This window comes from Helicoverpa armigera, chromosome 23 (genome assembly GCF_030705265.1).
Source record: "Helicoverpa armigera isolate CAAS_96S chromosome 23, ASM3070526v1, whole genome shotgun sequence".
NCBI classification, from domain to species: Eukaryota; Metazoa; Arthropoda; class Insecta; order Lepidoptera; family Noctuidae; genus Helicoverpa; species Helicoverpa armigera.
The window spans coordinates 9,290,721-9,308,025 of record NC_087142.1 but is presented as its reverse complement, the minus strand read 5'-3'; the positions used below and the strand labels follow the sequence as shown (position 1 = coordinate 9,308,025).

The window sequence follows — 17,305 nt, the reverse complement described above, 5'->3', positions numbered from 1 at the left end:
GAAGCTAGTTAAGTATAAATCAGATATCAATGACCGATTTGGCAAAGAAACAGTTGTACCTGGTCTTTGTCTATCGCGAGTCACGTGTGATGTGCCACGCGGGGTGAGAGGTCAAACGTGTTTAAATGCATTATGTAAGTAACAAGTTACTATTTGTTCTGTATATAGAACTGGATTATTGCAATGAAGGTATTATTATAAAATAAACTGTGATGAAAACCGTGGAATCTTGGAAGTAAGTAAATGTATTAATTTGATAAAATAGCAGTAAGGATATAATTTCAGGGTAATCTCAAAGATCACTTCGTTGTCCATCTGTTTTTCAAGACCATTTTTTTCAGGAACTCGTAAAATTATCTTTAAGTTAGTCTCAGTATTATCCCCGGTTCTTGGGGAAACTATTCCACGCACCAGGATAAAAAGTAGCATTCCTCCATAAATAGGCTATTTAAGTACCTAACTCTGAAAGAATTTTCAAATCGCTACTGCCAGTACCTATTTTCTGAGATTAGGGTGGTCTAGCAAATAAAATCTTCAGCTTCATAATAACTATACATATAGTAACCCTACTGCATGTGCTTTGGAAAAAAATAAAGCCTGTATGTCAAATTGAAGAGATAAGTGTCTGTTTTGTCGAATTTCCCATACATCAACCAATAGCGACAGTGGTTTCACCCGTGTCCTGAGGGATCTTCTTCCCACCAATGGATAAAAAGTAGCCTGAATGTTATTCTGGCATGTAATCTTACTACCAAGTTTCATCAAGATCCATCCTGTAGTTTTTGCGTAAAAGAGTAACGTACCTACGTCGTAAAAAATCGCATTTATAATATAAGTAGGATTTTTAAGTACCTAGGTATAATTAATTATATACTGCATCGTGCAGGCCGAGGTGTATATAGGTATCTACGTGGAAAGAAACTACATCGCACTTATGGTATATACTAGAAGCCAACTTCTGCATACGTACGTAGTAAGATTTAGCATAATATGATCTAATCGCCGATAATGACGTACTTAATGTGTTTTTAACGAATTATAATAAACAGTCATTACTGACTACCCAGTCAGAAGACCGAAATTCTGACAGCCTGTCTTACCAAGGGGTATCAGGTTGCCCGGGTAACTGGGTTGAGGGAGTCAGATAGGCAGTCGCTCCTTGTAAAACACTGGTACCTCCTCAGCTGCATCCGGTTAGACTGGAAGCCGACCGACCCCAACATAGTTGAGAAAACGCTAGTCGCTAGGCAAACGATGAATTAGCATAATAATATGATTAAATAACTGATGATGACATAATTTATTCAAAAAAATACTGTGAAAAATTATGAAATATATTCGTCTTATTTCATTGTTATAATGACGTGCAAACTCAAAAACCTTCTGCAGATTTACTATCTATTGTTAAAAATGTAAATAGTTTATTTGTTATCTTTTGAATCTCTCTAAATAATTCATATTTGTTACAAAGATTTTCCTACATCAACATGACCGAATAATAACATTCAAATTTTGACAACAATAGATACCTAGTTTGCTTTTCCACGAAAAAACTGAAATAACAAAAACGTAAGCAAAAGTCTCTACATAATTTCATTGACCTATTTCCTGACATAATATGCTATTTATAAAACTTCAGGCAAAATAAATATTCTTGTTATTAATCTACCTAGTTACCTACTTAATACTCTTCACTTCACTTGACATTGGGATGCCCCAGGGTTCAACATTAGGTCCATCTCTTATCATCCGCCTAGCCATGTTCCAACTATGTTGGGGTCGGCTTCCAGTCTAACCGAATGCAGCTGAGAACCAGTGTTTTACAAGGTTCGACAGCCTATCTAACCTCCTCAACCCAGTTACCAGGGCAACCATGGTAAGATTGGCTTCTGACTTCCTGTAACGTCTGCCAAAGACATTCAAATGACAGCCGAGACCTACAATTTAGTGCTTTCTGAAACACGAAAGGACTCGTTATGGCAAGATGCTATATTAATTTCATCTTTGTTATCAATTAAAATGTCTATCATTTCTAAACGTGTTGATTTATAATTTTTCTGATTTAGCTCCTAGGCAACGAGTAATTACTTCTTTTAATTGATAATAATTGCTCTGTAGGCATCATAAACAATAGGTCAGGGCATATTATGTACTAGCTTTTGCCCGCAACTTCGTTCGCGTGGAATAGTGACTACCAGCAGATTTTTGATTTGACCAATAGATGGCGCTATATGTCCGGAATAATTTTATTTTTATTTATTTTTTGTAATAAAAACTATCCTATGTCCTTTCTCAAGTTTCAAACTATGTCTGTACCAAATTTCACACAAATCGGTTCAGTAGTTTAGGCGTGAAGAAAAGACAGACAGACAGACAGAAAGACAGACAGACAGACAGAGTTACTTTCGCATTTATAATATTAGTTTGGATTTATAACCGTTGCTATAAAACAGATTGTAAAACATAATCCATTTAATTTTATAGATTGTTCAATATTAAGAAAAACGATGGAAAGATCTATACATAGAATATACCTCTATAAAGACTAATATAATAAACGCATAGTAAACACAAAAACTTCACTTAGGTACTATATGGATTTTCATGAAACTTGCCAGTAATTAATAGTTTATATAATTTAAAATCATAATAACGCGGGTGAAACCGCCAGCAGAAGTTAGTTTATGCTTAGAGGTGTGACCACTAATTGGGCAATAAATTCTCCTTTGTCGTAAATGTACCTATGTTCCACGGAAGAAGGAAAGACAAGCGGAGATGCCATAAGGCTGGTAGGTCAGGCAGCTCGTTGTAGGTCGAGTAACGTACTGAAGGCCTGATCAGTTACTAGATCTAACAAGGCACATGGGTGATTTGGTTTTAAAAATAATGGGCAGGTTCTAAAGAAGGTGTACGACGGCGGAGCTAACAGCTAGAAAAGCTCTTCGTCCCCCAAACACCCGCATTTCCGCGCACTACTTTCTTAGAGAGAGATTTTGCGTTATGACATCTCCGCTGGTCCTATTGTTCTCCGTGGTATCTTATAATTTTTATCATATTTCTCTAACTAAACAAAACATTATAATAATAAGCATATAAAAATACACATGGATGGCCAGTGGGGCAAAAAACGACCCGGAAGACGCAGCGTGGGCAGGCCCGGATGGATATGGACGAGCTGGCCAAGATCGCCGGAAAGCAGTGGATGCGGGTTGCTGAAGTCGAGCAAATCTGCCAACCTTATCGGGGGGCGCTTTTTTTTAGCAGCGACTTTAGGCTGAAACGAGAAAGACTTCATAATATTTGGCATATATTTATTTATTAAATTCGTAAATTACTGTTTCGAGTTCATTAGGAGCGTGTAGTCCTATATAAGAGCATCCTTTGAGGGATAATTTTCAGAAATCGATTAAGTAGATTAATTACTTAGTTCTAAGTATAATATTTCAGGACAATTAAAACAGAAAATGATCGCGTATTCCAATTATTATAAATATTAATTTATTAAATTATACCTATAACATTAATGCAAATTGCGGGGGTCTTGTGTCAGATGCCATTCTTATTGTCTCAACGATGGGTAGGATAGTACAAATATAAGTGTGGTTGCTTTAAGAGAAGGTTTAGTCGGAATTGCACAGATATGCTGGACACTACGTACGGTTTTGATGAAGAGTTTGACACCTTTGAAGGTAGGTCCTCCTATATTTTCTACATGCGTGACCAAAAAGTAGGTCAGATGCCATTAAATGTGATATCATCAATTTTTATCTATCCGTAAGTAAAATCTTTAATTAAATTAATATTTTTTTGGTTTCTTACTAGCTTTGTCTTAGGTTTTATTTCAAACCTGGCCTTCTTAGGATCTTACGGGAAAAGTCAAAGTAAGATCAAGAGGCACTAGAGTAAGCTCAAGTAAATAAGGAAAATGCCCAGATTTTCTTGCTATATTTAAATTTCATTTTCATAAATTCTATGAAGTTTGTTAAACTTTGCTTTCCCTGAAAGTTTACTCTGTAAATCCTGTAATTAATCATTAAATGGGGATTAATAAAGCAAAATTGGGCCATGCTCGTGTACATCATTTACACATTGGGCTTACAACCAGGCCAGTGTCCACTGCGTTTCAAATTGCCCCAAATTATGTAGGTTTTTGAACCCAAACGAGTAAATAATTTGTTTCACAACGTATGTGAAACAAATTACTCATTCGAAAAACGTAGTGGTGGTTTTTGGATTTCTAGAAATAGAATGAATTCGATATATCTAGTACTACCTGAGTAGTTTAATTCTTTGAACCTGCTTGATATGTTTTACTATGATTGATTGTGAACCATCTTGAGATTTTATACGATGCCTGATTGTATATTATGAAGGCTTATTTATGTTGTTCACTGCTTGTAGTTCTCATTATGAAAGATTGCAAAATCGATTTCAAAATCTGGTGTATTTTTTGTGTGAGACCGTTCCTCTTTTTATAATCACTAATCCAGTATGAAAAACACCAAGTCCAAAATAAGTAAGCTGTATAAATGGCTTTAGACGACATTTCTAATTTAAAACAATAGATAAATAAAAATACAGAGGCACTTATTAGTGTCAAATCTTTTCGCCACATTATTGAATATAAAAAGAACTTTTTGTAACTAAAATTAAAATACTGTGCCTATTTATGTCATCCGGTATAGACGTGGTGAATAAACCACAGGAAAATAACGGTTTGTTCGTTGGTTCTGTACAAAGGGCGGAGTTGTGAATTCATTCATGATTCATTACCAAAATAGATTAAGTTCAATTTAGGCTAAGGTAAATAAGCTATTAAATTATTTAATGAACTTTTTTTTATTATTTACTCTAATGTACCTAAATGTTTAATTGTAGGTAAATTGTAATGGACACACCCCTCTCCAAAATATCTATATCTTCAAAATATAAACTGTTCTCCGATCAGGGATCTCCAACCACTTCATATTCAAGTTCTCTCAAAGCGATTTATTTTTATTTCGTTTAGAACGGTACTACTGCGTCACGATCTTTATCAGCCAGTATTTAACAATTCAATAAGTTCAGAGGTCTTGCATTTAAATTCAAAGACATACAAACTCCTTGGCTAACCAGTTCATTTGTCACTGTACCACACCAGTGTCTTCCCGTAACTCCCGAGGGAAAGACGAATTGAAGCCAGGAGTTTGTACTTTTTATTCTCCAAAAATGTACCAAGACAATGAAGGTGGGGCTAAATTGGAGAAGAATAGGTTCGAGTCTACTATCAGTGAATTGAAGAAGAAGACTTTTGTTTCTGCTGCTGATATTGAAAGTTATGGTGAGTTGAAAATATTTTTTTGGCGAAATTGTGACGCAGTAGAAATAACGTATTCCTGAAGATGTGAAGGGTTAAGTACCTACATACGTTTACGCTTCTCACTCTTTTGTTTTCATTCTTATTTTGTAGTATTTTCAGAGCATCCCGAATCATATAACAGGCATTTTTCTAGCCCCCTTTCATATTTATTAATAAATATTTTCATAGGCTTATAGACCCGGTCTTCTTTCAAGATCAAAGCCAAAATCGTGGTTTAGTTTTTAATACTTCCGGTAATCCCACATAAGAGTTTTCCTCAAGAACTATCGTATAGTTACGTACTTTAGATTTTAGCAATTTGTACCTTAGATAGCTTTTCTTTTAATTTCGCATTTTTCCGGAAACTTGTCACGGTTTTTAATTCTGTTTTAACAATACAGTGGTTGACGTCATTGTTAGTTGTTAAATTTTACAATATTATGAAATTACTATCTGTCGTTAGCAATTGCAACCGTGTCCCGTAGGACTACTTGGCGCACCCGATTCAAAGAACAAAGCTTTATAAAAAGTATTTAAAGCCTTAAATAATTATTCCTATCGGATGCGAAGTTCTGAGATTAGCACATTTAAATAAACTCTTCAGCTTAATAATACCTAATAGTGGTTTAGATTTTCTCGACTTTCCATGAAGTTCTGTGGTGTGTTCAAGTTGAGTGACGCTTCTGTTTAAAGATTTCTGTACACTATAAGATTTGTGTTTCTATAATTTTTATATAATATGAATATCATAAAAGAAAATGTCTTTTTTCGGGATTAACCTGTGGGCTATTTCGCAGATTTTCGTAAATAGAAGAACGATTTTCCATAATTAATTTATTAGTGCTGAAACCATTATCACATTAGAATGCATGCACATGGACATATAGAAAATACTGTGATACGTACAATTTCACCTTGACTATTTTCAATATTAATTAGTATGTTTTAATTACAAATTAATATGATTACCTATGTAAAATGTCTAATATGATTAAGTATATACAAGTGTGAAACTTTGAGTAATAAAAAACACATTTAGAGGTTTAAAAAACAAGTTTTCAACACCTATTGTTACAATAGTTATGTAAAACCAAACGGTGTTTCAATTTACCGACGTAACTTATTTTCACGAATCGGCTTTCTGATGTCAATAACGCCTAACAAAAACCGGGGCCAAGAGGTCTTGAACCGTATTGAATTGTAAAAAGGGGTGGATTTGCTTCGACAAATATTTAAAGTAGATACTTAGCATGTCAATGGTGCATGCTCCTGTTGATTTTCGACTAAGAAAATCCGTATATTGCAGTCTTAACAGTTTGCCGGAAGTTGACAGGCCGGCAATTTTTTATTTTTTTGAGAAAATCGTGAATTCAATCACAGTTTTAAGTCGGTTTGATACCTACCTACCTGAACAAGTTGTGTGCATAATATGTCATTGATTTATGAGCCCAAACAAACTATCAGACGACTAAAAGTTTGCAGTGTGTTGGAATCTAAGTTAGAAGCATGTGCAGTGAAAGAAATAGGTTTACAGACTTTTCTGAAAACAAACATAGGTACAGTTGGAAACTAATTAGGGAAATGCAGACGCGCGTAGGTACCATGTGCAACCACGGTGCACCAAGTTTTTTGTTTGCATTCATTAGCATTCATAAGTTAGCATTTACTATGCACACGTGGTAAATAAAAAATATTTATGACCTATTTTATTATTTTATCATTATCACTAGCCGTTTTCTCGCGGTTTCAATGAATGCACATACCGGGATAAAATGAGCCTGTGTTGCTCGGAAAGAGTGCAGCTTTCCAAAGGTGAAAGAATTTTTCAAATTGGTTCACTGTTTTTGGGGCCTTTTGGGGTCCAACAAAAAGACACTTTGTGTTCTATTATAGTCTGTTTTTTAATCTCGTAGACTAAATTGACACTTGCAAAATGTCAAACTTTCTAATAATTTTGCTAGCTCTGTGGTGCAGTGTTGTACTTACGATACCGGTTCGTTGAATCGTAACTTTTTATCTATAATAGACGAAATTAATATTCATTCAAAGTTTTATATTTAAAATTCACGTACGTACACATGGCTGTACGACGTGCTACAAACTGCCAGGGATATCTGACCACGCAAAGCCATGCGTAATCATCAAGGATAAGCCCATTATTTCAGGATGACTTATTGTAAAAAGTTACGATTCAACGAACCGGTATCGTAAGTACAACACTGCACCACAGAGCTAGCAAAATTATTAGAAAGTTTGACATTTTGCAAGTGTCAATTTAGTCTACGAGATTAAAAAACAGACTATAGTGTAAAACTCTCCCACTGCATCTTGACCTCTTTTCATAATTGAAGAGGCCCTAACCAGCGTTAAATAGTTATTATTCAAATATGTCTGCTATATGTAAACATTGTGCCTCAAAGTAAATAGATATACCTACTACATAAATGATATATGGAATAACTATAGTTTTATGACGTACATTAATCCGTTACTATACCTAGTATTATAGGTACACTCCATAGTTATTTATTTAAATCCTGAATGTTCTAGATCACATAAATTGTTAACAACTTGCACTGAACTGCATCATAATCATGCACTTATTGTCGTTATTTACTTGGATGACTGCACTATAAGTAAACTCAGAGTTAGTAAGTAGGCAGCATTTAAGCTGTGATTAATTTATAGGGAAGATCGTTCGTGGCTTATTAACAATTGCAGTCGCACGAGTTGTTCGATCATAAGATACAGTAACTGGTAGTCAGAAGGTAGAAAGTCTGACAACCAGTCTTACACAAAGGGTATCGTTGCCCGGGTAACTGGGTTGGATTCAGAACAGTTAGCATTTGCATAATTTTTTTTTACTTGCTACAAACAGAAAGGAACCGTCTTCCAAAATTTTAAATTCGCGATTTGTTTTAATTCCTCAGGTGAGAGCAGTGTCACTCCGGAGTTCCAGGAAGCCTACAGGCGCTCCATCGATGACCCTGAGGGGTTCTGGGGCGAGGTTGCCCAGGAACTCGAGTGGACCAAACCCTGGGAACGTGTGCTAGATAACAGCAACCCACCCTTTACAAAATGGTTAGTAGGTTCTTTATTTGACAACCTTGATTTTTGTGTTTTGATTCCATTGGCAAGTCTAATTATTTAACAGTGTTAATTTACTTCTGATTAGGATGACCAGTTAAAAATTATGAATTATTATTATGATGATAACCTACTGTTAAATCAATCCTGATTTGCCAGAGCCACGATTGGGCGACTTGAGATTATATCTTATTTATTTATCTGGAGTTATTCAGTTGTAACCTCTGGACTGGAACTTCTCTCATATTGCATCTATACCTACGAATATGCGTCTATACCTACTAATGAAGCACACTGGACTAATTAAAAAAATCTGTTCAGTGTGAGATAAACCATTTATCGAGATATATTTATACGAGTGCGGAATAAAATAGTGTGCTGTCTATCTAAGTATCAATTACATTGATTTTGTATCTCCCTTAGGTGGGTAGGCGGCGAGATGTCAGTATGTTACAATGCAGTGGACCGACATGTAGCCAGCGGCAAGGGCGACCAGGTGGCGCTAGTGCACGACTCACCCTTGACCGACACCGTCCGCAAAATCACTTACTCAGAGATTCAAGATCAGGTCAGTATAATACCACAGATTAATTAATAGTTACCATATTACCTTTTACACTTGAAAGAAAGAAGAAATACATATTTGTAGACTCAGACCCTAATGAGCTACCCAGAACTTATCTATATTTTCACATATTTATTCCTTTTTATCAGGTATCTAAACACACTAATATGGCTCCCAACTTCGTGAAATAAACTTTCAGTACTTGCTTAGTATGATTAAATTCAAGAACCTTGATCAGGCCTGAGGTTATTTTCACCATATCCCATGATGATAATAAAATAACTCTTTAATTCCCAGGTATCCCGCTTGGCCGGTAAGCTGGCATCCCTAGGCGTGACTCGTGGCTCCAGGGTGCTGATCTACATGCCCCTTGTCCCTGAAGCCATCATCTCCATGCTGGCCACCAACAGAATCGGAGCCATCCACTCTGTCGTGTTTGGAGGTAATTTAGAAATCATATTCTTTGGGCAGGCTTCCCACTAGGTGGTCAGCAAGCAGTGGATGCGGGTTACCAAAGATCTAGGAAATTGGCGAAGCTTAGGGGACGCCTTTATTCAGCAGTTGACGTCTTTCGGCTGACACGACGATTCCTTGGTCTCCCAAAAAACCGATAGAGGGATTGAACACGTGCTACCTGTGAACTCGCGCCAAAACAAAAATGTTGCTGGAATCTCGCCGATAATCTCGGCAATACACGGACCGGGAAGGTAGGGCTTAGTAGAATCACGGGCTATTATATGAAGGCTATCTAATATACAGTTTAAGATGAAAAATATGAGATCAGATTTCTAACGTATGTGGAGCATTGTTCCTTCTCTGTGTTAGTTTACTACTCAATCTAAATAGCTAGACAGTCCTATCAAAGTGATTCAAACGTTCAATCGTCTTTTTTGACATACTTACATATACTAAAGTTCATCAATATCGGGTTATTGCCCGCTTTTTCTAGAAAGTGTTTTGTTGTCTGACACTACTACCAATAGGTACCTATATATTTCGCTAAATGAACTACCGAACACACGCCCGTATTAATTTAAATCAATTAGTTAACGTACGTAGACGACTTTCGAGTTACCTAAAATAGTTTTTGAATTTTGAATTTGTTTTAGGTAACCCGTCGGGTTGTAGATAATTTACATTGTTTGTTTGGCGATAGTTTGTAATGCCTAATATCTATAGCTTCTCGAATTTACTTATTAGATATGTAGCTGGCAGAAGGCTGATCTATACTAATACATAAGGAGGAAAGATTTGATTGTTTGTATGTTTTGATAAATAAGGTGCCCGAAAAGTTTTTAGAAAATATTATTACCATAAAGACCAGGACTTACATAGAAATTACCCTTAGATTTAGATTTATATGGCTTCTACTGTAAACAACCAATGTTTCCACAGGTTTCGCGGCACGAGAGCTAAGGACCAGGATTGAGCATGCAGAACCAACTGTGATCATTGCAGCCAGCTGTGGAGTGGAACCCAACAAAATTGTCAGGTAGTTAGAATTTTCCACCACTATCATCTGTGTATTCCTGACCTTGCTTGTGAAACCGGGTCACTTTACAATATGAAATAAGCTCCTTAAGAGGTTTTTCTCAGCCAGACAGTCCTCTTATATCATCGAATAGACTTAATTTTTGAAGATGTTGAGAACAAAGTTAAACTACTTAAGCAAAGTATTTCAGAAAAACAGCAATTTCCATCATTAAAGGACTCATGATTTTCAGCGTTGTAAAATCATGATCTTTTATAAATTCCAGCGCCATAAAATTTTCTGAAACAATTTTACTTCAATTTATTTGATTTTTATCAGAAATATACATTGTAACGTAAACCGCAATTGTATTCTAGCGTCTGTTTATTCATCACCTCTAACTTAACAAAATTTTCTTTCTCTCTAGATACAAAGACATCCTGGACGAAGCTCTCTGCCAGTCAGACTTCCAACCGAACAACTGCATCATCTTCCAACGGCGACGAGTCCTGGAGTGCACCTTGGAGCCTGGACGTGATATCGACTGGAAGGAGGCGTTAGAAGCCGACCCTGTGCCCTGTGTGCCTGTAGAGGCTAATGAACCCCTGTATATTCTGTATACCTCAGGTGAGTTCAACTGATAACTAAAACGGCATTTGAGTAGACACTTAATTAAAGGGGAACAATCTTGATACTTAGAATTTTTTACACGAAAATACATAGGTATTAAGTAAAACGTGCTTAAATAATGATTCAATTGATTACGGAACTGTTGTTATTGTAACTGTAATGTTATATTATACTTTTTTTTAACACTGTACTTTATTTTTTAATTGAGTTTAAAAAAAGTTGTATAAAGATTGTTTACTTATCTTTAGACAAGTGCATACTCAAATAGATACTCCATTTAGACTGTGATTTTCTGAAAGACGAATCTAGATGAAGACTATGAACCGTCGAGAGTAAATATTGGAGATACCCTAAATACGTACCCGACCGTATACTTAGTTTTATCGGAATAGGTAAAGACCACTTTCGATTCAGTGCCTATTAGTTAATTAGCTTCGAGTTCACTAGGACCTAAGAAGGTGACTGGAACAGTCACTGACTATTGGTAGAGGATAGATAGACATTACGATAAAACGATACGTTTTTATTTTGAGTACTTTACTTAACTACTAAAACATTATCCTACTTATATTATAAATGTGAAAGTTTGTGAGAATGTATGGATGTATGTTTGTTATTCAGTCACGCAAAAACAGCTGGACTGATTTGATTGAAATTTGGTATGTAGATAAGTGATACCCTGGATTAACACATAGGCTACTTTTTATCAACAGAACACGCGGGCGAAGCCGCTTGCGGAAGCTAGTGTTTTGATAAAAAGAACCCCATTTGTTATTTTTACAACCTACACACAAAAAGTGTGCGTAACACGTACCTATTTTTTAAACTCATTCAGTAAGTACCGACCTTCCTGGTTCCAAAGATCTGCAGTTAACAACACTTAAGTACTTACCTTTGCTTGTGGCTGTAAAACAAGTCTCTTATTACATAAAATTACAGTTTGACAGCAATTGCTTCCCTTTAATCGTGTCAATTAGGTCTCGAGACTTTGTTCAGTAGTCATTATACTTGATAATTACTTTAAGTCTATTGTTAATGAACTTATAATATATTACGTGTCACGTGAGCACACCGTGTTGACTGTCGACAATTATGTATTGTTTTATAAGTAGAAAGTAATTATTTTTCTCAGGGTTTTATAGAGAAAATCACGGTTTTTTGCTTTAGAGTTACCTATAAGTAACTAACTTATTATCTAGCATCCGCAAGAGTTGCCACGCACTAACTTTAATAGATGCAGGTACGCGGTTTGTTATAAAATTAAGACCTACCTAGGGATATAAAAAAATACTATAATTACATAGGCTGCAAGGATATAAACGTAATTAAATATAATTATTTTACTTTTTGGATATCTATATACTTGCAATTCAGACGAATTTCGAGAAAACTGACACGAGGGCTTCTTAGAGAGATTGAGATTTGAGATTCTATTTAACATAAAACCAATTACTAATAGTTACTTCGTATAAAACACCTATATTTGTACTACATTCTGACAAATAAATTTTTCTTTCTTTAGGATAGACACCATTTAATTTCAATATTTCTTTTACGCAGGTACCACAAGTGCGCCCAAAGGTATCCAAAGACCTTGTGGCCACGCAGCCACCCTCTGCTGGTCGCTTCGAACAGTCTACGGGCTGAAGAAAGGCGTGTGGTGGGCAGCATCAGACCTTGGATGGGTGGTCGGACACTCCTACATATGCTATGGACCCCTGCTCGCTGGAGTGACTTCTATTCTTTATGAGGGCAAGCCTGATAGGACTCCAGACCCTGGACAGTATTTTAGGTAAGGCTTTTATGTTTTTGGTAAGATCTTCTGACAATTTGTTTTTAGCGCAGCACTGTGCTTATGAAGAAAAGAGTTCATTATGCTTTTGACTAGCTTTCGCCAGCGATTTCACCCATAGCTTTATAGCTTTCTTCAATAAATGAGATCAAACACTGAAATAAGTTTTCAAATCGGTACAATAATGACTGAGATTAGCGGGTTCAAATCAACAAATAAGCCCAAATAATTATAAAAGTATTTAAATTAAATAAGCTCGCTTTGACAAAGACTGTTTCCTTTTCAACATAATTAAATTTCAGATCTTGAGATTCTAATATTCAATGGATTACATATATACTTTGATATCCCATTAGTTCCTTGGCCAACTTCTATTTGAAGGTTTACTTCAAGTTTTCCATATTTCTTCCAGAATCATAGAACAGCATCGTGTGAACGCCCTCTTCACGATACCAACGGCATTCAGAGTGTTGAAGCGAGCTGACCCCAACGCGAAGTACGCCAGGAGGTACTGCAGCAAGTCCTTGAAGACTGTCTTCATTGCTGGAGAGCATTGTGACCAGGATACCAGGGTCAGTAGTTTTTTGGATGTTAACGCTCTTCCATAAGGAAACATCATCATCATCATCTTCCTGCCCTGTTCCCAAGTCATTTGGGGTCGGCGCAACATGTTCTTTTTCTTCCATTCCTCTCTGTCAGACGTCATACACATTACATCCACTCCCTTCTGCTTCTTCCATAAGGAAACAACGGTACCTTAAACTCGTGCTAATTTAGGGGCTCATGGCAATGCATCATCGGTCCGTGGCTCATGATGAGTTCTTCAAAGATTTGGAGGGCGCGTTAAATTGGTTTTGTGGGTCTCGGCTGTCATTTGAATATCTTGGCAGCCGACCTATATACAGAGTTTGGAAAAGTGTGGAAAGATGGAACTTTAAACTATGTATGTAGCTTTATAACTATGTAGGTACAGCGTATGTGGCGTATCGATGTAGCCATTTTATCTTGCTTGAAAGGAACAAGGGACACCAACAAAAAACAATTTCGTACTTCCGTCCCAAAGTCAATTACGTTGTATTTTGATGAATAATTAGGTAATATTTTACTTATTTACAACGAAGAGTTTCCTAGTTCTCAAAACCATCAATACTGTATTTATGTTACTAACAAAATTAAGTCAATTAATGCACGCATTGTCATGTAAGCACAATATTGACCTTCGACATGCGTACGCGCACCGCCACTGCTCGCGACCATACGGGTGTTGAAAACAGTACCTACCTAAATTACAAATAGCAATAAGTAAAATAATCTTTTTCAATGTCGATGTCTTAGAACTACTGTGTAAAACTAACAATAAAACAGCATTCTAATAAAGTAGGTACCTTGAAATATACTTAGTACGAGATCTGGTCCAAAGGACCCATAGCATAAATTCCGTCATATTTATTATAATTAAGTATTCCCTTCCCTTTCTACTTTAAACACCCAAAAAGCACTGTTTCAAGATAGGTAGGCAAGCTCCATTAAATCGGTTAAAGAAAATACAAACATCCGACTTAACAAACTACTCCTTTTTGAGAAGTCAGTTAAAAAAAGAATCACCAGGCATTGTAAAACCAAAACCTTTGCCCCGTCTTCTGATTTTAACAATAAATTGAAAAACAAAATTTTCTTGAACCGAACTGACTTGAAAAGTTAAGTTGCCGTGAAGTTATACACCTGAATAGATAAATACATTAACATCTGTTTTCTCCACACAGCAATGGGCAGAGCGTATCTTCGGAGTGCCAGTCCTGAACCACTGGTGGCAGACGGAGTCAGGGTCTCCCATCACCGCGCCATGCATCGGCTACAATGTGAAGGCTATCCCACCACATTCCGCTGGTTATCCTGTTCCTGGATATGACAGTAAGTAAAGACTCATTTCTGTTGATTTTTTTACGTCCTCCTTTTTGGGAAGTCGGTCAAAAATGATGAGATTGCAAGAATTACCTATTTCTCAGACTCCGATTCACCAAAAAGGTATCCAAAAAAATATCCTTTTGGACAAGAAGCAGCTTTCTCGCTTCATAGTAAATATCTTGTCATTTAACCGATGACTACTTAACGCCTGCTGGTGAAATTCACTCATAATATTGTCCTCAAAAAAGAGTGGAGCCACAACCATGTCAGGAAATCTTGAAGTCTCTTCTTATCTAATGGCAAAATATTTTGCAGTTCGCGCACTCAAAGAAGACGGGTCAGAGTGTCAGACTGGTGAAGTTGGCAGACTCGTGGCTAAGCTACCTCTGCCTCCAGGGTTCGCTTCCACCCTGTGGCAGGCTGACAAGCGCTTCAATGAAACTTACTTCTCTACTTATCCGGTAAGGAAAGTCATTTTATTACTTAGGTTTTTCCGCAAGCCCCGCAGTTTATCCGCATTATGTGGACACAACTTTTCGTACCCGGATAAAATATATATTCTATTCCACCCCAAGATATTGAGGCTCGCTAACTTTAAAATATTTTTTTGATCACTTCAGTAGTTTTGGGTACAAGCAAACACATTTCGTGCACACACTTTTATCAGCAATTAGCCCAGATCAATCTAAAAAACTTTTAATAGAATGAAAAGCTAAGAAAAAACTTAAACTTAAAAAATACTATAAACTACTATAAACTCCCTAACCAACCAAAACTAACAATTCCAGGGTTACTACGACACACAAGACGCCGGCTGGATCAGCTCAGAAGGCGCAGTCTGGGTTGTCGCCCGAGCTGATGACGTCATCAACGTGGCTGGTCACCGCCTCTCCACCGCCGCACTCGAGGATGTGGTGCTCCGACACGCCAGGGTCGCTGATGCTGTGGTGGTTGGTGCTCCGGACCCTACGAAAGGAGATGTACCATTGTGTCTCTATGTTATGAGGCCACCTCAGGATGGTAAGTTTTTTTGGTGTACCTAATTTATGTGGACGTTACTTTTTATTTACCTACGTAACTTTATTCATCGCCCGAGCCTTTTCCCAACTATGTTGGGGTCGGTTTCCAGTCTAACCGGATGTAGCTGAGTACCAGTGCTTTACAAGAAGCGACTGCCCTATCTGACCACCTCAACCCAGTAACCTGGGCAACCCAATACCCCTTAGTTGGCCTGGTGTCAGAATTAGACTGCTCCAGCTTCTGACTTCCCGTAACGACTGCCAGAGATGTTCAAGGTGTCGAAAATATATTTTAGACTTTTAGTGTGTTATAGTACATAACCCACACATACCTACATCCTTACATACATTTAAAATATAAGTAGTATCCTATACCACCAAACTCTTTTTCAACAGACGAAGAAATGGTAGCAGAGAGTACAGTCACCCAAGAACTGATTGCCCTAGTACGACACCTCATCGGTCCCATAGCAGCATTCAGGAAAGCAGTAGCCGTTCCAGCCTTACCCAGGACCAGGTCTGGGAAGGCACTCCGTGGAGCCATAGCTAAGTTGGCCAGGTCTCAACTCGTCAAATTACCATCGACCATAGAAGATCCCACAGTCTTCGGAGAAATTAAAATAGCTTTGCAAAAATTCGGATACGCCATTGACGCGCCCGATCCGGAATTATAATTTAATTATGTAGTTAAAAAGATTAGAAAAAAACTGATTTCTATGTTGATTTTTTTTGTTATTTTTATTTTGTTTTGTCACTGTGATAGAAACTTGTACTTCAGCTTTTTGTTTTTTTATTGTGTACTTACTGTAACATATTTGCATACCAAATATCTGTGTTATGTTAATGTAATAATAATTTAGGTAATTTTACATTTTTGGTAAATTACATACTTCGTTATGGCAACCCATGGAAATTTTATATCAGTTTATTGTAAATTACAAATGCATATTACTTATAGTATAATTATTTAAGGTAGTTAAAAAGATATTTATATTGTATTTGTATAATACTAAGTTACCTACTTATCTATATTTTCTGATTTATTGTAGAGACAAGTATAACTATTATAATATATATTTTAAGCTATAGCTCCAGTTATAATCATATCCAGAATATATAATTGCTCATTTTCTACTTAATTTAAAATGAAATCATTTCCGGTTAAGATAGTTTTTCAATTATTTATATTACCTATGTAGTGTGCATTTTTATCATCATGTGCATTCATTAGGCCGGCCTTACACTTGTAATTTTTGCTCACGGAAATAGCTACTATGCTAATGCTAATATAGTAATTAACTTACGATTTTACAAATATAAACGTATAACCAATACTCCTTGTATTGGGTTGCCCTGGTAACTGGGTTGAGGAGGTCAGACAAGCAGTCAATCCTTAGTACTCAGCTGTATCCGGTTAGACTGGAAGCCGACCCCAACATAGTTTGGAAAAGATTTGGGAGATGATGATGATGATGAAACGTAGTCGTAGAACTTTTAA

General features: G+C 36.6%; 1 protein-coding gene across 2 annotated transcripts; it reads left to right on the top strand.

The window, feature by feature from the left end:
• Positions 1–3,570: 3,570 nt before the first annotated feature.
• On the top strand, positions 3,571–16,662 carry LOC110374040 (acyl-CoA synthetase short-chain family member 3, mitochondrial). Of its 2 annotated transcripts, none has more exons than XM_064040778.1 (12): positions 3,571–3,689; positions 8,269–8,419; positions 8,849–8,993; positions 9,288–9,432; positions 10,386–10,482; positions 10,889–11,088; positions 12,652–12,883; positions 13,296–13,455; positions 14,647–14,794; positions 15,104–15,249; positions 15,577–15,808; positions 16,204–16,662. In XM_064040778.1, exons 1-12 carry the CDS (start codon positions 3,641–3,643, stop codon positions 16,479–16,481), a joined length of 1,983 nt encoding a protein of 660 aa, XP_063896848.1. In that variant the 5' UTR covers positions 3,571–3,640; the 3' UTR covers positions 16,482–16,662. The 2 variants fall into 2 exon arrangements, with proteins under 2 accessions (XP_063896848.1, XP_063896847.1); XM_064040777.1 differs by lacking the exon at positions 3,571–3,689 and adding an exon at positions 5,103–5,320.
• The last annotated feature ends 643 nt before the right edge of the window (positions 16,663–17,305 follow it).